This window comes from Thermobia domestica, chromosome 2 (assembly GCF_964235325.1).
Source record: "Thermobia domestica chromosome 2, izTheDome1.hap1.1, whole genome shotgun sequence".
Lineage (NCBI taxonomy): Eukaryota > Metazoa > Arthropoda > Insecta > Zygentoma > Lepismatidae > Thermobia > Thermobia domestica.
In genome coordinates this window covers 357136636-357163869 of record NC_137455.1, presented here as the reverse complement: position 1 = coordinate 357163869, position 27234 = coordinate 357136636, and the positions used below count along the sequence as shown (strand labels likewise).

Sequence of the window (27234 nt, the reverse complement as noted above, 5' to 3'; positions counted from 1 at the left end):
GTATTCACCTTCTTATAGCCGTGGTCTTAAACTCCAATCATTCACTCAACTTATTTTTTGATTCTTAATGATATATTTTAAATTTTTGTAAAATCTTCTAAATTTTGGAGAAATTATATATATTTGGTTAATTGTAATTCGTTCTTTTTTCGGCATGAAGCTGTATGAAATAGGAGATACTGGTTGATTCTGGCTCTTATTTACCACCAGTTACTTGTTAAAGCTAATAGGATGACTTAATGTCGATATTAATTTTAAAAATATATGACAAATGTTCTAAATTTTATTTTAATAATCATAAGAAATGTTTTTCGGTAACTTACAAACTGGATATCTTCCCATAGGTGTACTATGTGTCAAGTGTGTGGATCTAATGATCCAGGATTCAATAGCAATTGGCAGAATAATTATTCTGAATGTGGTCCTTGTGCGTCTTTATCAGTATGTCCAGCCTGCAACGAGCCTTATAATGAAGGAGAACTCATCATTCAGTGCGTGCAGTGTGAAAGGTAAGGGCTTTAAAATATATAATTTGATACAAAGTTTGTAATATCAAAATAACAATTTAAAGTGAGAATTCTTAACTAATGAAGGTAAATTTGGTCTTGCAAAACTCCGTGTAGTGGTAAGTTCAAATTTATTAGTATTATAGATTTGAATATTATGTATTTTACTTTATACTTTATTTTATTATTACTGCTAGCCAGTTACTTGAGATACTAACTATTAAAGGGAAGTAAATATGTGCTTATCAATGGGCAGTTTTTTATTAGAACCAGTTTCAATATTAACTGATAAGTATCTTCATGAGTTCTGATTAGGTGCATTCTTTGTTGTATTACATCTGCTTCGATTACGTTCGTGTTCCGTTATAGTAACTGTACGTTAATTATCACCCAAAGTTGATAGAATTGTGTATATCTATATCTATCTATTTAAGTCCTTTATTAGTATCACCGTAACTTCAGGTATTAAGATATAATTACGTAAAACTCATTCAGATTGTTACATATGTAAAATCTCCCCTGGTAGCACTGGAACTTTCAATGTTTAAACTATGAAAGTTCCAGTGCTACCAGGGGAGATTTATAATAGGTGATGTTTAAACTACACTATTTTAGAAACATTTTCACCAAGTTAGTGTAGTGATTTTTATTGCGAAAATCGTACACGCATTTCGATGATAACCGGTTTTTCATCAGGGTGTTATGTGTTTCATTTAGGACAGCGATGTATTTTCCATGAATCTAAGTTATTATATCTGGTTTGGTATTCTTGAATGCAGTCCATGCTGTTTTCTTATAAGCTAAATAAGTAGATTTTTCTTGGTGTTTAGGGGCCGCGATGGCTCAGTGGTAGAGCGTTCACTTCTGGTGCATGAAATTCCTGGTTCGAACCCAGCTCGCGCCAAGTGAACTTTGTGGTGAACACTGTGTGCGTGGGTTTTCTCGGGGTTTTCCCGTTTCTTCCCATTATCCATTCCACCATTCCATTTATTTTTCATCATCACCGTCTCCTTTGGCCTAGCCTGCATAATCGTGGGACGTAAAACTCAAAAGAGTTTATTTTTTTCTACTTGGTATGTAATTTGAAAACACGGACTTCGTTTTAAAATTATTGTGAACACTAACCTAGGAAACGGGTTGAAACAGTGAAGATTTGGAAGTATTAATGTATATCTCTTCAATTGTAGATGGATCCACGGTTCATGTGATCGCATTCGTACTGAGATGGAAGCGGAAAGGTGCGCAGAAGAAGGCTATAATTGTGTTCTGTGTCGACCGAGGGATGTTCTACCTCCGCACCTACTTCCTCCACCACCACCACCAAAACCACCTACTCCGACGAAAAGTCCAGGTAAGTGCTCTTAAATGTACTGTGTTTTATCTCTCTTAAAAGTTCTGTAGATTTATAGATGATATTTAAAAGATAGAGTAGTATATATATATATATTTTTTTTCGTAATACTTTTCATGGATCACTATATATTAAAACAACACCAACGAAAGATAATAGTTTGAAAGGAACGGTTGATTTTTTAAAATTTTTTTATTTTATTATTATTATTATTATTATTATTATTATTATTATTATTATTATTATTTTTACACACATTGATTTACATAGGAACGAATCAGAACACAACTACTATCTTTATTATAAGTTTGATTTAAATAACCATAATATGACAAGCAGACCAGAGCTACATGATGTTTCGAAAAAGTAGACAATACACAGTTTCAGGAATAAGTTGCTATATTGCAGCAGGTCAACGAGAGTAAAACTAAATTGAGAATACACTCAGACAAGAATAATCTATAGGGAATGTCAGAGTTTTCAGGCATTAATATAGCGTGGAATAGGATACTATGTGTACGAGTACGAGAAAACATTAGTGTAAAGAAAAACATAATAAAAATTTGAAAAGTAAAGCTAAGATTTTAATCTTCGGAAGAAAGAGCAATGAACTTCCATTTTTAAGTTTCAGTGCATGTCAATTGGACCATGCTGTCTCACATCACTCAGTTAAATTCGATGGAAACATGAACATGAGTTTACATGGACTTCTCTTTCTTCCAGTTTCTTTCATAAATTCGTATATCATTCATCTGTTGCATTTATCATCTGTGTTTCTAGTCTAAAGTCATAATCGCTGGATATTAAACTTTTGATTCTATGTTGAAGTTGAATGCGATCGCTATCTGTTTAGGTGTTCTTAAATTGAAACTGTTGGGGGAACAGTTACTCAGATACATCCCGAGTGCTTGTTTGGATTTCACTTTATACGTTTATCCTATCCTTTGAAACCTCATTGCTAAACAAAGGCCTAGAAGAAAACAGAAGAAAATGACTAAAGAACGAAGACACGAGAACCAAAAAACTTGCTATCAAAAAATAATCTTACGTACTATAAGGTGTATTTCATTGTTTGTGTGTGTCGATTGTATGTATGCTTATGGAATATCTACTTCTAAGGAGGTGCATAATTTACCGTTATGTGTAGTGAGTAACGTTTCTAACTGCAGTTATCAGTAGATGTATATGAATTCTATTGCTTCATTGGCGTGGAAGACCCGAGTTCAATTCCCGGTGGGAGCTCATGTGGTTCGGATTCCACGTTAATCAGTAGGTCCACGTCTCATATAGCCTCGCTGCTGAACGGGACATTAAACTTAAAATCAACTCAACGCTATTGCTTCATTCTTTTGCCCAGAATACTGCCGAGAGTAATTGACCTGGGACATGAAAACATGTATTTAAATAAATAAATAAATAAAGAAAGAAAGAAAGAAACATTCAAAACACTGCCGAGACCATTTTATGCTGGAAATTCTAACGGTGAGAAGGAAAATTCGAAAAGAAAGTTAGCAAAGCTGATAGTGGAAGATCCCATCTCAGCATTCACATAGTGGGACTAAGGAAGATCCTACAAGTCAGGATGGCCTGCTGCGAGATTGGAACCTTTGACTTCCCGGTTGCTGAAGAGAAATGGTTACTGGTGTCTCTTCTGGAGGCTTTATTTATATTGCATTCTCGACACCTTTTATGCTACTTCTATATTATATTGCCAGTCACTATTAAATAGTATCATATCTAATGCAGTGTTAATTTTTTTGTATATGTAAAATAATTGCTACTAGTATTAGCTATTTTAAAAATGTGTATGTTTCAATTTGATAGAACCGCCGAAATTCAACTCTCAGGCTCAGTTTTTATTGGATGGTGTTGTTCTGTCTGAGATGGGAATGCATCAAATCAAAGCACTTACAATCGAACAGCCAAGAAAGAAACGGAAAAGAGTGCCAACGTCAGCCGACACAGAAGCTGGTATTATGGCAACCATTGAATCAGTTGTGGCTGGAGAGAGTGCAGGTATGTTGGACACAAGTAAGCAAAGCGCTCTTCAGTTTTTCTTATCAAGTAATAACGAATACCATTATTTGTATGATCAGTGGTCATTACAGGAATTCTACTTTTACTGTCCCTTTTCGCCCTATCTGGCGCTAAGAGAAAATGTCGAGTTAATATTAGGAAATGTAACGGATCGTATGATAATGTAATTTATATTTCCTGAAGAGATCAAGTATTATTTCGTGTATTGTAAGGATATAAGCTTTCTAAACTACTAAAATATATAAAAACAGTCTATTAAGAACTACTATAACATGATACAACAGTTAAGTTTGCTTTTGTCCTTATTTTGATTTTAAACCTATTATGCGTAGTGGATTTAAAATAGAGGTAAAAATGAACAGGAAGCGAAATAAGTAATAGTCTCAGCCATTATAATTTTAATCTCCTCGAAAAAAAATTAAAATTTGATATTCTGAATAGGATTAACTTGATATTTTAATGTTTTACTTTGTAGATAACTCTCTGGAACAAATCGAGAATGTCAAAAGTGAAATGGATGTAGTTGAAGAACCACAGGAAGTGTACAAAGAAGGCATGGTTGTAGCTCCCAGAGAAGATGGGCGGCCTCCGGACCCTCCGGAAGGCTTCACTATTGTTCTCAATGAAAATGGTGTGATGGTTCTAAGGAAAAAGCGGCAAAGGAATCTTCAGAGATTAGGTATAATGACATTTTTGTGTGTGCTTAGTACTTCCAATTTTAAAATTAGGGTTATAAAGTATGGATTAAGGAAAATTAACAGGTACTGAACAAACTTCCAAAATACTTTAGAGAATATGACGTTGATTTATTTATTTATTGTATCTTCAGCGTGCTCTTGAAGATGTTTAAAAATTGAATATATGCAGACTTAAGCATTATTTTCTTAATGTAATTCTCTTGAAGAAAGTAGTCTTTGCCTACCTAATTTACGTGAAAAACTTAGTGTTTTCAATGAAAGAGGTAAGGATAAATCTTTACTATGGCTCTGTCTCCGTGCTGTGTACTTTATTATTATTATTATTATTATTATTATTATTATTATTATTATTATTATTATTATTATTATTATTATTATTATTATTATTATTATTATTATTATTATTATTATTATTATTATTATTTAGATAATTTCATACACAAAAATATGTATGTATGTAGAAAAGTAGAAGAAATAGGTTTGTTTTAATGCCTAATCCTCTGTCTATTGTCCGGAGGAAGGTTCTAGCAAGGTGGGGCTACTAAAATTAGAGCAGGGATAGGGTCACTAGTTTTTTTCCGTAGTGTTTCAGATAGGTTATCCGAAACCGGAAATCAAACTGTGACTCCTTTACACATAATTTCTACTCGTAGCTATAATTTCTCTCACATAGAACTTCTGACAGCATCAAAGATTCCAGTCCATAAAAGGACAAGTAAGGATATATTGAAATTCAAGGAATGAAAATGTGCAACTTGACAAGAATCGATTTTGAGTCCGTGAACACGTCCGAGAAGGTATTGTGAGTAATTGAAAAGTACTTGCGGGCAGTGCAGTCTTTTGAGAGAGTTCAACTTGTTTCCTTTCCAACATTGGTTACAGTTATAGCTAAATAAGTAAACATTGTACAACAAAATATTCCCATGTTTCAAGGAAAGGAATCAACTTGTGTTGAATCGCAACAAAAAGGACACTCCTGCTATTTGCTGGGTTCTAGGTCCAGGTGTACCCACAATGTGGTGCAGAAAATGCGTTCCCTAGTGCGACTACCGTTTCACAGAACAACAGTAAGGCCAGTACAACGTTCCACCGCGATCATAAATGACAACAGCACAAGATTTATATATGAGCAATAAGTATGAAGCTCGAGTTCATAAGGTCCTTCCCTCACACGAAGAGACAGACGGAACAGTCGAAAGTGGTACGAACATCATCTTGCAGAGGACAGATGGAAATTTGTAGTGACTGTGGACGAGACATGACCCACTGATATTCTGACGTACACTCATCTTCTATCACCATCGTGATTCCAGAGGTGGTTGTGAGTACATGAATGTGCTGAAAGTTTTTGGTTGTTGATGTGGCAAATTTACGTACCACACGAACATTTTGGAGCCACTATACTGCCATGATATTCCAAGACAGCTCGCGTTGTCATTCATTAGGACAAAGCGTCTAGTCATCGGCGAAGCCCAACTGTGACGTGCATGGAGTGAATTGCACCTGAAACGGGAATGCATCCAGTTTCTTTTACAGATATTGTGAAATTCTCTGTGCATTTCTCATACATTTTTGTAGGTTTTCGTAATGAAACGAGCCTTGGACCGTCATTAGCAGCACGCACACTCTGCGATGTTTGTAAAAAGGAATGAAACAAATTTAAGAGAGAAGACTTGCATATCGAGGAAAACCACTGGTGGTGTCGCAGTATCTTTTAAGTTGGTAAGGGTGCAAAGTTCTTCATAATAAACCTGGAATGACCTCCTGCAATCGTTTTTCAGACTTCATTTTTCCGTAATTCAAAAGCACACATCATAACAAGTACAATTGACAGTCTGGAAATTTCTCTAATGTTTAGAAACTGTCACTGGTTCATTATACACGAAAAACTGAGCGCAGCATGTAATATAATTCTGCAAACTAGAAAATTTCTTCGCTAGAACGATAGGGAATAACTCCTTCCAGTAATTTCGGCAACGAAGAGCGTTTGATATCTTCAGAAGTGAGAAAAGAACTATCGAAGTAGATTGTAGAAAGCGGGTTAGAGTAAACGTAAAAACGAGTGGTACAGAAATTTGTGTGAATACAGAAAACCGACACAGCGCAAAGACAACTGTAAATAATGTTATGTCGGAAGAAAGAAATGCTTGTGGAGAGAGGAATGTCAGAACACTTGAATACTGAGCTGTTTAGGAAAATTGTTAATAAGACTATGCCGGTGGTGAGTATTTAATGGAAGTTGCTGAAATTATTGGTAAAACTTCCATAGAACCATAAATATTACATTTATCTCAATTTTTACTTAACTTTAGAGTACCTCGTAAGTAGAAAACGACATAATGTTAAAAATTGAAATAAACTATTATCTGTAGCAGAAATTTAGAAACTTTTAGGTTTTTTTTCTTTCTTTCTTTCTTTAAACGTTAAATATTTTATTCAATGTATTGGGTTTTATCAGGTGTTAATATATCAAAAAGTAAAATTGTGGCAGCTAAGCTCTTTCACGAGAACGAGTAGAAATTATCCATCAAGATGTCCGTTACTATTGCTGTAGGTCAGTGTTAATCAACCTCGTGAGTTTTCTTGTGTCTAGATGAGTGTTGCCCCCATCTTTGCAGCGAGAGTCCAGATTTCGGTTCTTGGTGGAAGCTCGTGTTGCTCAGACATTTTTTTTTCCTGATGGGATCTCAGATTTCATGTCTCATATCGGCACGGAAAATGGATACTACAGTTGAAAGTAATTATTCAATTTTACTTTGGTGAAACCCGATACGTTGAGTGAATGTAGGGTTATTGAAGATTTTTGAGTTAACCTTACGTAATCAGTTAATTTTTGAATGTCCGAACTTGAGTATTGTGTGTGGTAAAAATACCGTAATGACATGTAACTCTTTTATTGGAATCCAGTAACAGTATATTTTGAAATACAAATCCATAAGTAGAAAACAGGAGAAATGTTGTTGTCCGTAGAAGCTTGAACTTGTAACATAACTTTTTTTTCGGTTTTTTGTTTCAGGTGTTGGAGGTTTTGCAGTTCGGCTGCGAACGTCTCGTTACAGGGAGAAAGGTGAGGACGGCAGCGAATGCCAAGGAGCTGGAGAGCCAACAACACCAACGGAAGTGAAGGATGAAAAGCCTCGACGGAAACCACCGCGAAGGAAGCAGAAAACTAAACTCACAGAAACTTTTCCTTCATATATTCAGGTGAGTGAATAGAATTTTGTGCTTCGCGTGTCCACGTATGTAGCAGTATAGGATAGCCTTGATACAGGCTATAAAAGAAATAAGGGAACAGACTGTGAGGGACCATTTTTGACACTGTAGCAAGAAAGAGTTGAGTAATCCTGGGGATAAAAATGTCTTAATTTTAGATACAAGCTGCCGAAAGTAAGAAAAAGTAATGTGTGAAATAGTATAGCTTGAAAATTGTTAGATCTACGTCAAACTATTCCAGAAATATTAGTCGAATTAGCGAGAATTACGTTTAACTGCTAAGGTTTGCTAACAATATAGTAGCTACACAATATTATTAGACCTCAGTGAGTAGCTGTTAGAAATCCATCTGACACGGCTTTTAATTTTAGAAATCATTGTTGAGGTATTACACGGTTCGCAACCGTGGACAATTAGTCTAAAATTTGTCACTGCACGTCTACGAACACGCATACAAGCGTTACGGTGTTTGAGACAAGGTACTAACCTCGCCAGCAGCCTCTTTTGACCACCGAATACGTTCTCGGCGACGAGCAGGTGTCAAGAGGATATCGTACAAGTGAAATGTGCGAACGTAGACTTGCTTCCAATGATCAGTTGTTTAGTGTACGTGCGCTTTCACGGTGGCTTTTGATTTCGCTGGCAGTCGGTCATGTAATTTAGGACAACCTGAACCATCCGTTTCAGGTGTTCCCCTGTGTATCGTGGGTACTCTAGGGGACATATCTGGTGTGGGAACCGTCTGCTTCTCTTCATGTGTACCATCGATGGACCACTAACAATGTCATGACCCAGCGAGCGTCAGTTCATCGGAACGATCAACTGCCCAGGCACCGAAGATCATTTCTCGAGAGGACTTAACGTCTTTCCACTGCATTCAATTTCTCGAGACTTGAGAAGAGATAAGATTCAACTTTTAAAGCGAAGTCTGTCCTTAATACTTCAACATAGAGAGATGCCAGTAATGTGCAGCAGCTGCGACGGCTATAGTCCCGCACCATAGAGGTTCTGGATTCAATCCATTATTGGTAGCCACGCAGAGAGGTTTGCCGTGGGCCGCAATCGTCGCCAACTGCAGAAGTCCTGGGTTCAATCCAGTCTACTTAGTCACGCAAAATGGTTTGCTGTGGGCCGTAACCTGATCACAACTTTCCCTGTTAGAGAAGTCAATGTTTGGAAGAGTAACGCATGATGTTTCCAGTGATTACAAGGCATTTTATTAGTGCGCGTTAAATTCGTTATCATGTGTCAGTGAAATAAAGAGAGAAAAACTTTTCCCAGAAGAGACCGAGATATGTAATTAGCCAGCAAATGAAATTTAGTGTATAATACATCAGGTTGACTGTTAAGATATTTCTAAAGCGAATTAGCCGAAGGCTTATCGTATCCCTGGCGATTATTTCAAATCACATTACTATTATAACGACAGTCTTTTGTAAATCAGACAGGAATGTTTGATATTTAATTAGACTTTGTTGTGTTAACCTTTATGGCATTCAGAGTAATAAAGATTCGCTGATACTGACTTCCTTTCAGTATAATATGTGTTTGACTCTGGTCTAGCATAGCCACTATACATGAGATTAAGTAGTAGTGACCTGTAAGTTCCCCTCATCAAGTATGTAGCTTTCCTAAATAAATATTCATAATCGTTTATAAGCTTTGTTTCTTATTCCTTACAGCAGTTCTTAAATAAGGTTTATGAAAGGCTAAAGAACTAATAGTATTATATTTAACGAAAGTTCACCAAGTAATTGTGAAATAATTTTCTTATGAGTGGTGGAATTGCTTTGGCTTAACGCGTAGCCACATTGGAAGAAGGAACAGATTACTACGTATTGTAATACCTTTCAGGGGAATCTAACTCTAAAGTTCATTCAACGAACCTTCTGATCCTGATGTAAACAGTGCAGAATGGTATTATTCCGCCAGTCATCGGATGATTGGCTATCGGTCACCACTTCTTTCGAGAAGTACGTGCTTCTATCCTGTCAACGTTTTGCATATTCCCCGCAAACGGCCATATTGTAAACTGTGATTGGCGCATAAGGTGGGTCAAAACCACTTTCTGCGCATGCGTATTCTCTTTTATTGCATTCAATTTAGTTCTTAGATACAATGTTGTTTCTGTTATTTCATTGTAAGTAAATTGTATTTCTGGTGATGAGCCTTATAAGCAACAAAAACATTGAAAAACAGCTTACTTGACAATGGACTATTTTCTTCTGTTGCATGGATGCTCCAAAGACAAAAAAATGTAAAGTAAGTACAGCGGAAATTGAGAAAGTAAAAGCACTCAGTGGGATTCGAATCAGGTTCAAAAGTTTTGAATTTCAACAGAAAGAAAGAACTAAGCACGCACGGCTATCGAAACAAACTGTATAACTGCTTTTCAATTGTATTGATAGCGAGAGAACCCGTTAATATCGTCCTTGTTCTTTTATGATTTTCTTTGAGCTAAACAACTTGTATGTTTAAGTTAAAAAAAAAAAATCTGCATTTGTCAAGGCACTATTTTACTCTGAAACTAACATTGCATTAACTAATGGAATAGAACCTGAATATTTCAAACAGCAAGCAACAAGATGTATTAAAAGCCTGCCTTACTAAAAATAATACAAAATTTACCATTTGTCTTTTGCTTGCTTATTCATAAGTGAGAGGAAATAATAAAATGCAACTTACACAATCATAGATAATGTTATTCTACAACAGCAAATATGGCCCTGAAGAATTTTCAGTGTTGCCATCCATAGAAATTACAGTGTTACTAGAATAATAATTCCCCTAAAATTAAGTTAAAACAGCGACTAGAGGAACGAACTCAACTGCATTTGATTATATATCATGTTGTTTTGGTTTGCTGGGAACTACTTTTTAAATAACGTTATTTAATTTTAATAACTGTATGTTAAAACTGTTTATTACAAACTAAATAAAACTCTTATTTAAAAAGTAGTTCACAGTAAATCAAAACAACATTATACATAATCAAATGAAGTGGAGTTCGTTCCCCTAATCGCTGCCTTAACTTAGATTGTAGGGGAATTATCATTCTGGCAACACTGTAATTTATATGGATGGCAGCACTGAAAATTCTTCAGGTTCATATTTTCTGTTGTAGAATAACATTATCTACGATTGTGGTAAGTTGCATTTTATTATCTCCTTTCACTTATGAATAAATAAGCAAAAGGAAAATGTGAAATTTTGCATTATTTTTAGTAAGGCAGACTCTTAAGAAGACTGCTCTTTTTTTTCCTTAAGACTTTCCCTCCTATTATTTCGAGTGCATTGTTGTCGAACTCACAATTTTAAGAGAGTTAGAAAAATTCACGCGCACAGTTATATTTTGGAGAGGTGTACAATCAGTTAGTAAGGTACTGTATTTTAATTTGCCCAGAAACTTGCGTATAGTATTTAAATCATACTACACTCAAATTACCACATTTTGTGGGTGTAATAGAAAAAAAATTCAACTAGTTATGAAGTACTATTTCTTTTAAGAAAGGGAACTCTTTAATGAATGTAGGATACATATGTTCTACGCTGGTTTGATTTTAAGAGATATTCGTATTTAAAATAATTACTTAGTTGGTTCATTGAAAATAAATTTCATTTAAAATTTCCCTTTGAATTTTAGGAGGCGTTTTTCGGGCGTGACCTGCTAGATGTCACCAAAGAGAAGGATTTAAGAAGTTGCAGTGAATCAGAAGACGAGAGCTTTTCACCAGAGCCTGTCAGTGAAGATAAAACAATTCAGCTTTCCCAGGTTAGAAACAGTTCATTTTAATATTACAGCTTAAATTTGTATGAATATCTGCCGAATAGAATGGGAACATTCATTATTATTATTTATGTATTTATTTATTTATTTTAAAATTGTACTTCTATAATCATACTTCTAAAAGTTCCTCAGATGTGACGTACAGTTTTAACCCTATCGCTGAGGAATTACATTTTCGGGTTATTCCTAAAAAAAAAAAAAAAAAAAAAAAAAAAAAAAAAAAAAAAAAAAAATGAATGTGAATTGTTTCTATTTTAGATATATATACTACAAGGCAGAGTATCAAGGCTTTTAAATCGTAGATGGATGGACAGGATGTTTTTTTTTTTTTTTCCTTTTCTTTCTTTCTTTCTTTCTTTTAAGCATAGGGTACAGACTTACGGTGTATGATTCAACACAATTATTTATTAATTTGTAGGATGAGTTAAAGGCAATGGAAGAGATCAAGGCAAAACGAGAGAAGGAAGCAGATAAAGAAGAGATTAAAAGAAAGAACAGCGAGAGTGAAAGTACACCAGCAAAATCGCCTGAAAAGACCAGTATTAAGGTTAGTGTTAAGAAACAATATATCTTTTTCAAATTCTTTCATTTTTAAGATGAAAAACTTACGCTCCATACGTGCTCTCCTGTTTCTTGATAGAATAAAGTAGGAATATGAATAAATACTTTTCTCAGTAAAGAAATTTAAATATTGTATTTAAGATTATTGGGAGCTTCTATTATTTAAGCTCTAAAGCTTGAATGTTTGAATTATTTAAGATCTTAACAGTACCTTCCTCGCCGCTGTCTGCCTGCCAACAATTCTCCGCTTTTCTCCATGTCCCATCACTTCCCATAAAAAAACTGTGATGTACTTGAAAGGAGATTAAGGGGGGCGCGGTGGCTCAGTGGTAGAGCGTTCACCTCTGGTGCTTGAGGGTCCCGGGTTCGATCCCAGCCCCCGCCAAGTGAACTTTGTGGTGGACAAACACCGTGCTCGTGGGTTTTCTCGGGGTTCTCCCGTTTCCTCCCACTTTCTTCATTCCACCATTTCACTCATCTCTCATCATCACCGTCTCCTTTAGCCTAACCGGCATAACCGTGGGACGTAAAACTTAAAGATTTGAAAGGAGATTAGAAGGGATTAGGATTAGGAATTAGATATCTGGGCTTTCAGCATGTATGGCTATGTTAGCCCATTACGTATGAGGGGGTGATGTCCCTCGGCGATAAACATTATCCAACGAAAGGGAAGGAAGGAAGGAAGGAAGTGGCATGAGACGTATATGTTAGGAACCATCCCGGCATTTGTCTGGTGTGAATGAGGAAAAACCTTACTCAGGGTAGCTGGCCTGAAGAAGCTCTTAAACTTTTTTTGACCGAGTGTCCAAGGAGAGAAGTAGTGACAATAGAAATTTAAGATGCACACGGCCTCGTCTTCTGTGAACAATGAATTTTCTCTCGCCCTCCATTACCCTCAAAAAATTTATTATTACCATGGTATTAGATTTTTATTATATTTTCCGATTGGCATATTTTCTTAAAAAAATTGAAACCGGAAATGGTTAACGGAAACTTTTATAGATTTCTACCACTACCAGTTTTTAGAAGAGATTATAGAGTTGAGGTGGAATATATTCTTGCTACGCTTATTTGGTTACAGAAAATAGCTTCTTACCATCTGTTACTGTTTTTATTCTATGACAGTCAGTGTTAAAATCGGAAGCAATTGATTGCTGCCAACTCCCTTTTGAAGAGAGCGTTAAGAGAGGGAATATTATCTATTCGTAGGACAGTAAATAGCAGGGTGGATTGATTTAAATCAGTCTGATTTAAATCACGATTTTAATCAAGATTTAAATCACTTGATTTTTTCAATAAAAATCGTTGATTTAAATCAAATTCCGAAATGAATTAATTTAAAGTGAAAGTAACTAAAATCCCGTTTCTCTTCTGTTATTTCGATTATGGAAGATAATAATCACAATACAATGAGACTCAAATGTATGTAAGCACAGTATAAAAACTAGTATCATGTAGGGAACGATCAGGGAAAATCCCGTTTGAACGGGTTACGGGTGAACCCTGCTTTCTTCTCTTTGTAACACAAGGTTTTAAAATTTCTATTCCAACGGGGAAATCACCATGAACATTTAAGATGAAAACTCTTTTGTGTACACGTCTATTTGTTTGTTTTCAGATAATAGGGGCGTATTTAGAGGGGTCCGATCCCCTCTCCAAAACAAGAAAAAAAAATAGATTTTAAAATTTTGGGCGAAATTTATGTACTAAACACAAAGAAGTTCCTCGGGATCGTAATACGACAAATTTTGGATGCGTTAAAATATCGAATAATACTTTTGATAAAGTGGATACTTGACCCCATTGCAGAACATGCCGCGATCTGCAATGTGATCACAAAAAATTTGCCGTGCCTGTGCAGGAAAAATTGTCAGAGGAAATAAAATAGCCAACAGGAAAGTATAAAAACGTGCCTGCTATGTATAGATGTCTTAAATGCACGGACAACTCGCATTTGAACTGTTTTTCACGTCACATAAAGCATATTTTTAACAATCATAAGTGTTTCTTCTTCTGGAACTGATCATCTTGATTTTTTTTATTTTGGAATTCCTGCAGAAAATTCCTACACGGAATTCGTGTTATGATTCAGTTCAAAATCTCTTATCGTCGCGAATTGTGTCGAGGAATTTGAAGCTTTAAAATATATAAAACGATAATTATGTTGTATGGTTGTGAAACATGGTCGCTTACGCTGAGGGTAGAACGCTGACAAAGTAATTGAGAATAAAATCCTGAAACGAATATTCGGAACCAAAAGGAACGGAAATGAGGAATGGCGAAAACTTCATGATGAGGAACTGCATAATTTATACCATTTACCAAACATTGTTACGGTCATTAAATCTTGGAGGCCCAGGTGAGCAGGACATGTAGCGAGAATGGAAGAAAGTAGGAACGCTTTCAAAGTTTTAACTGGAAGTCCAATCCGAAAACGACTGTTAGGAAGCCTAGGCGCAGATGGAAGGACAGATGTAAGGAGATATAATATTGCATCTCGCAGAAATAGGAATACAAAGTAAAAACTGGATCCAGTTGACTAAGGATAGAAGTCAGTGGAGAGCTTTTGTGAACATGGCACTGAACCTCCGGGTTCCATAGGTCATAAAGTGAGTTAGTTAATTTTAGGCGAAATTTATGTACTTTATATGGATTTCGTGCCGCTAGCTAGTTCCAATTGTTTAAAAATATGCCCCTGCCAAATATCAGTAACTTTCGTGAAAAGAAAAGTGTCATGCTGATATACATTGCTGTACTTTTTCCTTAATGCTTAAGAAACATTGTTTGGGATTGAAATAGGTTAATGATTGGGAATTAATTCAAAATTTAAACCCAATACTTTCACGTAAATGACATAATTAACATTTAATACTAATTCCTAATGTTTTTTCTTCAGTTCGCGACTTGTATTATACGAAGAAAAAGATTTGATTTAAATCAAAAAAAATCGATTTAAATCAAAAAAATCAACAAAAAAGATTTTTTTGAAAAAAATCATGATTTTTTTTCCACCCTGGTAAATAGATTCCAAAAATGCAGCTTCTCGCTGCCATCTCTTTCCTGTTGTGCTCTGTGTAGACCAATATTGAAACCGGAAGTTGTGGATTTCAACCACTTTAGGTTTTCGTAAAGATGTTGAAATTATTCTTAAGTCGCTTAAAGGAAACCACGGTATCTTATCACCTTTTTGCTCGTGATCAACATTAAAACAGGACGTGACCGATTTCTATTACCTCTATCTAAAACAGGACGTGACCAATTTCTATTACCTCTATCTAAAACAGGACGTGACCGATTTCTATTACCTCTATCTAAAACAGGACGTGACCAATTTCTATTACTTTATCTAAAACAGGACGTGAGCGATTTCTACTACCTCTATCTAAAACAGGACGTGACCGATTTCTATTACCTCTATCTAAAACAGGACGTGACCGATTTCTATTACCTCTATCTAAAACAGGACGTGACCGATTTCTATTACCTCTATCTAAAACAGGACGTGACCGATTTCTATTACCTCTATCTAAAACAGGACGTGACCGATTTCTATTAGCTCTATCTAAAACAGGACGTGACCGATTTCTATTACCTCTATCTAAAACAGGACGTGACCGATTTCTATTAGCTCTATCTAAAACAGGACGTGACCGATTTCTATTACCTCTATCTAAAACAGGACGTGACCGATTTCTATTACCTCTATCTAAAACAGGACGTGACCGATTTCTATTACCTTTATCTAAAACAGGACGTGACCGATTTCTATTACCTCTATCTAAAACAGGACGTGACCGATTTCTATTACCTCTATCTAAAACAGGACGTGACCGATTTCTATTACCTCTATCTAAAACAGGACGTGACCGATTTCTATTACCTCTATCTAAAACAGGACGTGACCGATTTCTATTACCTCTATCAATGTTTTTGGTTCCTAACTTTTGACCCACTACATTTTGACCAAAATCGATGATGATCCATCAAGTAGCTCTGGAGATTTTCTCTCTCACGGATACACGGACAGAGTAAATGCATATTATATAGCAAACCAAGCTCTTTAAAAATTGTGTAGGACAGTGTGTACCTGTCGAAGCACGAACTAGTGGTTTCTGGGAAACATACTTGATCCATTTTTTGCTTACCAAAGCGCACACACGAACTGTTTCTTGCGTTCAAAAGAGCACACAATCATTGCCGGATTTAAGTTTGATGGGGCCCTAAACTATTGAAGATGTGGCCCCTATTACAAGCGGGACTAGTTTAATGTGGGCCCCATTATAAGCGGGGCTGGGTTACGGGACTCCATTCCATCACAAGTGGGGTTGAGAAACAGGCTGCAATTACAAGCCAAGCTGAAAAACAGGCTCCCAATTCATAACATACAAGTACATACTACAAAACATCGTTGTTGTTGTATGTGCGTTTTATCGTATTTGCTTTTTTTATTATTATTTTGAAATTACATTACCGCCAGATTTTTTTGCTTTAATTTTTTTTGAGGGCCCCCAAGAGAGTGAGGCCCTAAGCTATTAGCTTATATGTAAATCCGGCATTGCACACAATTACGTATGTGAGAAACACATGAAAACTGAAGCTGCAATGTACGATGGAATTATTAATTATACTAACCAAAATAATTTGTGTATTTTACCTATTTGATGTAATATACAGGATGATGCGTTTCGGACAAAATAAAATGTACAGAACGTAACTTGGTATATTTACATACAAAAATCACAAGAGGTGTGACAATCTAGTCTTCCACATGTCCAGTATGTCAACTTCGGAAACTTCATGCCTATCCAGAAAGTTACACTTCGTGGCCTCGAGGATTTCTGGTGTGGTTTGTGCAAACGTCTCTGTGATTTTTTTTGTTGCAGATCCATTGGTTTGGAGCTATACACTTGTTACTTTACATACCCCTCACTAATGTGTGTCAGAGTGTCAGGTCTAGTAACTTGAACTTTGGGAAGGGGGGCTCACAAGTGTGTGGAAGATCAAATTCTGGTGAATTTGGGGGTCAAAGGATTGGTGCACCATGGCCACAACACCAGGCGTTGCGTTGAACATTTCATTGAGGAATTCATGTACGGGGAGCACAGAATATGGTGGAAAACCATCTTGTTGGGAAACATTATATTTATGGGAGCATCTTGTTCCAACTGTGGTGTGACAAATTGATCCAACATGTTCACCTTGGTGGAAGTACAAAGAATGTCTTCTGAAAGGAAGGAAAAGTTGTAGATGATTACTTAACAATTCAATGAGATGTATATTTTAAATATGAGGAAAAAAAAAAAAAACTTTCGTATTTCAAGCAGATGATGATGTATTCCTGCGTATTGTTTTGACACCAACTCACTCAAATGAAGAAGACTCACTGCTTCATGAAATACAGGATGTTGAGAATTACTTTCATACTCAATAAACTATTTGTGAAATCTTACTATCACAAGTCTTGTAAAAACAAAAATTCGTACTGATATGTACCGTTAAAGTTCGCTCGAAAAACAAGCACATAAACTGACATACTCGACGAATGGTGGTTTGTTTTTCATTTGAAAGAAACTATTTCATTGAAAAGAACGTACAGTTACGTTTTAACAGCTAACATCCTGCTGTTTATCCGTAACTGTTTTTTGTTAACTCTTAGAACAGTTTGTTCTATAAAAGAATACTAACGACGAGTAGTAAAGTGTAACATTTGCTTATTTATTCATTGAAATACTTGTTTTTAGTTCGTGTGTGGTCGTTGTATGTTGGGATTTTTTTTTCCATTAAAACTGTTGTTAGTATCATCTTTTCCCACGCAGAAGTAAGGGTATAAACAATTGTTACGTATGCAGTGGAAAACTAAAATTCTGGTCTTGTTTTTCGTGTGAACTTAACAGTACATGTCAGTAAGTATTTTGTTTAGCTCGTCTTAAGGTGCACAGGAGTGATATCTGGGTAATAATTATGGGTTGGTAGAAGGAATGATGTTTGTACTGCGAAACAATACGCGGGAATACATTTAATCGAATGCTTAAAGTAAGAAAAAGTTTTTGCATGAAGGATTAGTAATTTTTAAATAATTTTCGTTGTACGATACACGCATTATGCCGTGTGTTGATTGTAAATCTTATTTGGAATTACATTGCTTGTTGTAAACACAATTAATTGATTGGGAGTTTATAAAGTACTTCTGGTTTAGTTTCGAGATATTAGTGTATAGTTTAATATTTCAGTCTAGGATTCGAACTAGATATTCCCAACAAGAGACTAAAGCTGACACTACACACAGAAAGCATGACTGCTAACAAATGATAAACATCGTTGTCTCCACAGTAATAAACGTCGAGTTAGAAAAGAGTAGTAACCGAACTGAAAGGAAGGAGAAATGTTCATGACAGATAGTAAATGCTTACCATTCAATCTCTGATCTAGCAATACGTAATCAGTTGTTTTATTAGTCAGTTGTATTTATCGCAATTTGATAAAACTCAAAAACACTACCAAGGTTCGTTACTGTAATTTTCTTAATAGTTTAGCAATACGTAGAATAACAATCAGTACATCGCAGATCTTTGCTAAGGAAGAATGTCTTTATGTTAATCTCCGCTAAGGAAGGTTATCTTTATGAATCAGTTACTTACTAATGAAAAACGTCACTTCGTTTACAAATAGAGTATGTGATTGTTATGTTGTTTCTTTTCCAGGACGAAGATGATGAAAATGACGCAGAAGAATTGAAAGATATTCTTCCGTTAGAAGAATTCTTGGACAATGATTTTGTTAATAATCTTATCAATGAAGAGGATATAACAAAAAGTGGGGACAACCTGGAAGATATAGGAGGTATTTATTTAGTGATAATTTTATATTTGTGTATAAAGAGTAAATGTCTTATTTTCTTGTATCTGTGAATCAAATTTGCAGAATTTTCAGTGATCTTATTGCCACTTTCGGATCATAGAAGGAAGGAAAGTACTATACTAGGATTTGGTGAGTAGTGTGGATAAAAAGATTCGTTTCCCGATCTGTTATAGTGTGGAAGTTGCGTCCTATAATAAGAAGAGAAACGACGTGAAAAAATCAAAAGCAATTGACATCTACCGGTGACGAAAATTTATTATTATTATTATTATTATTATTATTATTATTATTATTATTATTATTTTAATGTTCGACATGTTATAATTTATGATGTTTAATATATCAGGGTGTATATCGTCACGAAAGTCATGAAAAAGTCACGAAATCAGAAAGGGTCATGAAAGTCGAGAAAAAGTCACGAAATTTAGCTTTTGGGTTGCTATTTTTTTAATTTGTAGAAATATAAGTACCGGCTGGAAAATTTTGTATAAAACTTCAAAATTCACCACCAAAATGTCTATGGTCGGCTTTAGACGCTACCAAATCGCTAGCAAAACACGCTTCTCTCGCGTGCATGAAAATTCGACCTAATTCGTACCCAAATTCACTCTTGAGAATGTTACAAAATTTTATGGTTTAATAAAAGTCACGAAATATCATTTTGGAAGTTTAGTAGACACCTTGTATATGGTTCAATAATGTTATAATGTTAAATTAAAACACCATTAATATTTCAATGTTTACCGGTCCAGTGGTTGGAAAAACGGGAATTTTCAATATTTTGGCAAGTTTTGTTGTGGAGCTCCTCGCTCTTGTGTCGCAACGAAACTAGCCAAAACTCACCACGAGAAGGTGACTGCTCGTGGAGTTCCACGCACACCCTATCCAACAGCGTAGATCTAATGTAACTATCTCTAGCTTTGTATCCACATACTTCAGTTGAGGCCTCGGTAACAAGTTTGACGTTTCTCTCGACTGCTTGAGCGTGGCAGGGAAACTTTGTTGTCTCATGGGCTTTGTATCGGAATTGATAATTTATTTAATATCATGTATTATACTTCCGTAACATCGGGAGAGGATACAATAGCAAGTATTCTAGTGAATAATTTCAGTGTAATAGATGGCACGAAACGTACAATCATTTTTCTTTAGAGCGTAGGTCTTGTTTTCAAAATTCTCCTGTATCCAAGCTCTCGAATGTGTTCTTTGCCATCATCAATCGTAGCCAACAGTAAATTTCCAGAATGTGCAAAGACGACATTGCATTCAGTTACTGGATTCTCAACTTGAAGAAGGTCGTCACGTAAATAGTGCGATGTTTGAATTGCTAGAAAAACATGTTTCGGGCAGTCGGTAAAAAAATTTACTCTTGATGTTGAACCAAAAAAAAAAAAAAAAAAATAAATAAAAAATAAATAAATAAAAAAATAAAAAAAAAATTAAGATGAAGATTACTATTTGTTCCAAGTTTTCAAAAAGATTGGTCAAATTTATGGACAACGTAAGCACTATTGACTACAGCCATGTAGAGTGTGACAGAGGACCAGGATCTCGAATTGACAAATAATCTGAGCAGTATCCCGACTTCATTGCTTTGGATATGTCTAATAAATACTGCTGGTCTTTGCTCAGCATATTTCTGTCTATTTCTAAAGTCCAAGAATGTATGGATTCATATTTGACTACACGCACTCAGTAAACTTTGTCCAATGGGACCAGAAAAAATCTTGTCCCTGTGGTAACACTATCTATATGTTGTAAAATATGAGGGAGAGAGAGTTGTTGAAATGCACTTCAGACACGCTCCACTGTAATGGTCTTCCCACGTGCAATTCTATAAAGGCAACCAAGAAAGTTCTGTCGCTTTTTGTGGGGGTGTGTGTTCCATTGGCCCTTACACCGTGAGTTGAATGCAAATGGAGATAAGGCGAAGGTCAGTTGTTGGTGTGGGTATATCCAACATATTACATGGTTGTGGCAGTTCAGTTACACCGTGAACTTCGTAAGGACAGAGTGAACATGGGACCTCCAAAGAATGTCATAAGGGCATTCAAACTGGGGTCAAATGCCGCTGCAGCGGGGCGGAAGATATGCCAGTCCTTTGGTGAGGGTGTCGTTACTACGCGGACATTGCAGCGGTGGTTTAACAAGTTTAAGGACGGTAACGAAACACTCGAAGACACACCACGTGCCGGAAGACCAACACATGTATAAAATGAAGATCTTCAGGCAGCAATTGAGGCGAACAGTAGCCAGACATGTGAGGGACTTGGACTACAATCCAGTGTGAGTGAAGAAACCATTTGACCGCACCTCCATCGACTTGGGAAGCACTGCAAGTTGGGTCGATGGGTCCCACATGATTTGATTCTGGGCCAGAGGGTAACGCGAGTAGATACCTGTATTTCTTTGGTGTCTCGTCTGAATAAGAAGCCATTTTTGGACAGGATGTTGACATGTGATGAAAACTGGATTCTGTACGAAGCTCCACGGGCGGCGCCGTCATCATTGGTTAGCATCCTATGAACCGGTTCCAAAACAGCCAAAACCAGCACTGCACCAGAAGGCCCTTCTGCGTGTTTGGTGGACTGGTTGCGACATCGTGCATCGGGAACTGCTACCAGCTGGTTAGAGCATGAATGCAACTGTGTACTGTCAGCAGTTAAACCGTGTAAAAAAAAACCCGCTGTAGCCAGCACTTCTGAATCGCAAAGGGATCCTCCTGTTACAGGACAGCGCTAAGCCCCACGTGGCTAAGATGACCCAGGACACCATTCTATGCCTTGGATGGGAAACACTTGCATCCACCATGCTCCCCGGACATTGTACCGTCCGATTATCATCTTTTCCATTCCTTGGACAGTCACCATAGAGGACGCCAGTTCAAATCCGTAGTAGAGATGCAAAATCCTTCTTCGCTTCCCGGCCCACCAAGTTCTTCTACCGCGATGGAATCCATGGCCTTCCAGAACGGCAGAAAGTCATCGATGCTGATGGGGACTATTTTTGATCTTCCAGGTACGTCTTAGGTGACATATCGATGTTGAAAGGCGGTGGGTGGAAAAGCGACAGAACTTTATTGGTTACCTTCATAGCTGACGGATGACACCATTTTTCCAGCCGGTGTTAGTAACAGTTCCGTCACACACTATCACTTGTGGCTTTTCAAGCGATATTTGAAGTTCACGCAAATGAGATATAATGCTTCTAGTTATATCGGTTTACAAACTCAAGGAAGAAAAAACATGACCAATGTAAATCGATCCTGGTTTTTGAATCAGAGAATAATAAATTTCTTTTCTGATCGTCCGAAAATGTTTGGAGTTCTCTTTTTCGACAAAGTATTACACTTTTCACGAGGTTCCACAAAGTCATGGTCAGACAGTTCACTCGGGTAAGCAAATATGAAGCACTGAAACGCTTTTCTAGTATTTTTCCTCGGTACATCCATCGCTACAAGCTGTGTTGACCAAAAGTGCAAAACAGCACGAAATGTATCAAATAGATACATAAACGAATTCAGCAGTAGTAATCGCACATACATGCACGCACACACGCACAGTTAACAGTAGAGCACAAAGAAAGTGATTAACTGATGCGTCACGACAGGAAATGTGTAGAGTTGATTTGAGTTCAACGTCCTGTTCAGCAGCGATGCTATATGAGACTTTGACCTACTGATTAACGTGAAATCCGAACCACATGAGCTCCCATCTGGAATTGAAACTGGTTCTCCCACGCCAAAGGCACGTACGCTAGCCGCTTAGCCACGAAGGAGCTCTTACGACAGAAAATGAGGGAGCAGAGGCATTGCGAACTGATAGAGGAGTAAACGTTACCCCATATTACATTTCCACGCACAGTGGATCTACTCCAAACAACATACTATTTAACTAATCGTTACTCGACGACTGTAGTTATAATACATATATAGGCAGTACTTTTGAAAAAAAAAAAAAAAAAAAAAAAAAAAAAAAAAAAAAAAAAAAAAAGCTATAAGGTGATTATCTGCACAATGAAAGTGGCAGAAGTCTTGAAGATTTTAGTTTTTCGAATACACTGCGCAACCGTTAAACGTTGAAATATTGATATTTTAATTTATTTAACATTATCGATCCATAAAGTAAACATCACAAACTGTAGCGTCTTGATCATAGAATTTTAAGGAGTAAAAAAAAAAAAAAAAAAAAAAAGTAAATTTTCGGAATTTTCTATAAACTTGAAGTATGATGCGTGACCAGAATGTGTCAACCACTTTCAAATTTTTTACGTCGTTTTTATTCTCATAGGAGCCAATTTTTCCGCACTATAGCAGTTCGAAAAAAAAAAAATCAGTTCTTTTTTGACCCAGCCTATTGGTAAATCATATTATTTTGCCAAAAGAAAAGTATAAACTCGTGAGATAAAAATACTTGTAATGTATATTAATTGAAATTCGTCTGTTTTTGATACACAAAGAGAGAGAGAATGGACCGGGACTCTAACCCGGGATTTTAGCCGTGGCGTGTCGATTCGTTAACCACTACGCTACCCAGTTCGCTTTCAAGAGAATTTGGTGTGTAAAAAATCCGGTTGTTTCCTCCTTTCATTAATATACAGGGTGTCCCATAAGTCCGTTTATATAGGCCATCTCGATAACTATTGAAGATACGAAAAAATGATAAGAGAGCAATGTTATTGGAAAGTATGTGTTTTCAATCTAAAATGTTGGAATTTTCCGGAGTGGTCCAACCATTTGGGTTCTACACTGGTAAACGTCCAATGGTAAAGAAAAATGCAATATTGCCATATCTCTGTTGGACATCAATGAAGGAAAGAGTGTGTAATTTGAAGTATTCTGGACCAAGGAGAATCGAAGGGACGACCACAATGAAGGATGTGAAGAAGGAATCACACGCGACGTCAATCCAAGGCAGTGGCGTCACCAGAACAGGAGCAGGTACGAAAAAGAAAGTGAATTGAATTTAGGCCTTTCTGATTTTATACAATTGCTCTTGTCTCGTCGACATCACGTAGCCATTAATACCAGTTTGGCGTGAATAAATTCAATTCAATTCAATTTATATTTCGTACCTGCCCCCTCCCTTCTGATGGTGACGCCACTGCCTTTGATTGACGTCGCGTGTGGTCCTTCTTCATATCCTTCATTGTGGTCGTCCCTTCGATTCTCCTTGGTCCAGAATACTTCAAATTACACACTTTCCTTCATTGATGTCCAATAAAAATATGGCAACATTGCATTTTTCTTTACCATTGGACGCTATACCAGTGTAGAGCCCAAATGGTTGGTCCAATCCGGAAAATTCCAACATTTTAGATTGAAAACACATACTTTCCAATAACATTGCTCTCTTATCAGTTTTTCGTATCTTCAATAGTTACCGAGATGGCCTATGTAAACGAACTTATGGGACACCCTGTATATGATAATACAACTGTCAAAGGTTTGCTGAGAAAACCATTGATGGAATGAGTGTTGCCCTTTCGTATAAACCTCATTAGCCTGTAATATATTTTGCAAGTCTAGTTACATCAATAATACGAAGAAATTAAATGTCAACTAAAAGCAGAGAATTCGTGTTATTATTCAGTTCAAAATATCTTTTTGTCGCGAGTTCTGTCAAGGAATTTGAAGCTTAAAATATATAACACGATAATCATGCCTGTTGTTCTGTATGGTTGCGAAACATGGTCGCTTACTCTGAAGGAAGAACATAGACTGGAAGTATTTGAGAACAAGATCTTGAGACGAATATTCGGACCCAAGAGGAACGGGAATGGGGAATGGCGGAAACTTCATAACGAGGAACTACATAATTTATTCGGTTTACCCAACATTGTTAAGGTCATCAAGTCAAGGAGGCTTAGGTGGGCAGGTCATGTAGCTAGGATGGAAAAAAGTAGAAACGCTTTCGAAGTCTTGACTGGAAGACCAATCGGAAAACGACAGATTAGAAAGACCTAGGCGCAGATGGGAGGAGGACAATATTAAGATGGATATAGAAATAGGAATACAAAATAGAAACTGGATCCAGTTCGCTAAGGATAGAAGTCAGTGGAGAGCTTTTGTGGACGCGGCATTGAACCTCCGGGTTCCATAGACCATAGAGTGAGTGAGTGAGTTAATTATACCAATAATTTTCTCTGTAAATTCTATTTCCAAAATATGTATCACATTACTGCTCCTTCTTGACGACAAATTTTAAGTGATTCAAAGATGTAAGACATGACGTTGGCGAACAATGTTAAATGTGATTTCTATTCTACAACTATCCCTATCGCCGTATTATAATTAGGTGGTCAGACTTTCGATTCACTCTCTCTATCTCCATAGTTTGGCTTGGCCAATCCTAAATTCCTATCTCAACATTTTCAGTACCGCACAAGACTCACATCAGAAAGTTAGTACGTAACCTTTTAAAACGCTCTGTTTATGACTTAACGTATAATATATCTTACCTAAACGGAGCTGCTGCTTTGGAACTTTGAGCCTAACAATTTGCAGAAATAATTACTGTGTAAATAGCTCCCAGATACAATTTCCAGGTAATTTTGTATCTCACACACTTCATTGCTTACGGATATCACTGTTAATCGTAAAATTTAGTCAAATATCAATATAAGGAAACAGTATCATAGTATTCATAATGTAAATCTATCTTCTTAGTTTTAAGTCAAACTAGTGGAAAATCATTTGCAAGTACAATACTTGTACAGGTTTATAATGAGAACATAGCTTCGACCTCGAAGAAAGTAAGTCATAGTATATACTAAAGTAAATAGAAAAATGTCATTGTGTACAATAAAGTGAAGTAAGACCAGTATAGTATATTTCAGTAATTCATATGTTTGAAATAGTAATGAAGTTATATGAGAAAATATTATTTTAGATTCTACGATTGCAGATGGTTCCGAGTTGAACGATTCCCTATCTATGACTGAGAGCGGGCAAGATGTCACAGGAGGTAGTCAGAAGGATGAATTAACAGATATCCTAAGCAGTCCACCATTCAATCTTGATTCAATGGTTGGGGAAACTGGTAAGGATTCCTATGGTATGTGGGTAGCTTTCCTTTCACTCTAACCATGTACTTGTGTTGTAATGTGTGGGTGTCGGTAATTGTTATTAGGAATATATCTGGGTACAAGTAAATGTTAAATCCCTTAAATAGAATTATAGGTACTAACCTGACGTAGGAAGTAAATGCGAGATTGTAGTTATTTCTGTAGACAATCCTATAAAGAAAGAAGAAAAGAAAAGAAAAAAAAAAGGAACAGAGTAGCTATTGGTTAGGATTTCTATTTGCTTTTTATAATCCCGGGCTCGACTTCTTATGAAAACAGTCTGTCAGTTCAGTGCACAATCGTAAGAATCAAATGTAAAAGTAATTTGGCTCTTTCGTAGTAAATATTGCTGCGTACTGTGACCTGATATTTCAACACCTTGACTGCACCATGTTTGTTAACCGTTATCATCTATGTGCCACGAGGAACAACTCACCAGTAATACTTTAATTTTGCCTTTATTTTAGCCGCATAAATTTATAATTTTCTTTGTGGGTGGTTTTGTATATACGTGCAATAGACATTAAAATTTGACTTCTACGCCATATGTATGTAATTGCGTACACATATAGAACGAACGCGACAAAAGTGCAATATATTGTTTGTGTATGGAAAATCATACACGCGGCGCTGCACGGGAGAGCCGTGTGTATGGAATTCCATACACATTACAGTCTACGTGTTAAACCCTATATAGGCAAAAATGCAATGTATTTTTTTCGTAGTAGCATCATAATCACCATACTCTTAGTATGATAGAAAGAAACAAACTGAGAACTTGTAAAAATTCAAGATACAGAATTAGAAGTATAATTCTTCGACTTGAACAACATAACTTGAGTAAGAAGTGTATTTGTAGAAAGCAGTTTTTGTTCGGAGTTTTGTAGATACGTTCTTTCCTCGTAATCGGGGAGACCAGCTTTTTTTTCTGCTGGCGCCGGATATCCTCATTAAAATTGCTGGATATTTTATGGTTACCTATTAAATATGTTTGTCAAAAAATGCTCCTCCCACATTTGTCGTACGAACATTTAATATTTTCCGTTACTGTCCCGGCTACTTTAGAAAAAAACCTAACGCTCATGTTATTTGTCTCAATAGATAACTTGAATCTCTCTTCGAAACAACTCAAGAGAACACATTCATGTGTAGATAGTT

The 27234-nt window shown here is 36.3% G+C and overlaps 1 protein-coding gene across 10 annotated transcripts in view; it reads left to right on the top strand.

Annotated features, from left to right (window-relative positions):
* Positions 1 to 27234, top strand: part of LOC145678807 (histone-lysine N-methyltransferase 2C-like) — a 262032-nt gene that overhangs the window by 54731 nt on the left and 180067 nt on the right. For 7 of the 10 annotated variants that reach the window (XM_081749334.1, XM_081749333.1, XM_081749330.1 and 4 more), the window contains exons 16-24: positions 345 to 509; positions 1694 to 1857; positions 3682 to 3873; positions 4370 to 4573; positions 7609 to 7796; positions 11449 to 11577; positions 12011 to 12139; positions 18855 to 18993; positions 25902 to 26066. In XM_081749334.1, the coding sequence (XP_081605460.1) occupies positions 345 to 509; positions 1694 to 1857; positions 3682 to 3873; positions 4370 to 4573; positions 7609 to 7796; positions 11449 to 11577; positions 12011 to 12139; positions 18855 to 18993; positions 25902 to 26066 (1475 nt within the window). The remainder of the gene's footprint in view (positions 1 to 344; positions 510 to 1693; positions 1858 to 3681; positions 3874 to 4369; positions 4574 to 7608; positions 7797 to 11448; positions 11578 to 12010; positions 12140 to 18854; positions 18994 to 25901; positions 26067 to 27234) is intronic. The other 3 variants (XM_081749335.1, XM_081749329.1, XM_081749328.1) reach the window with 2 other exon arrangements.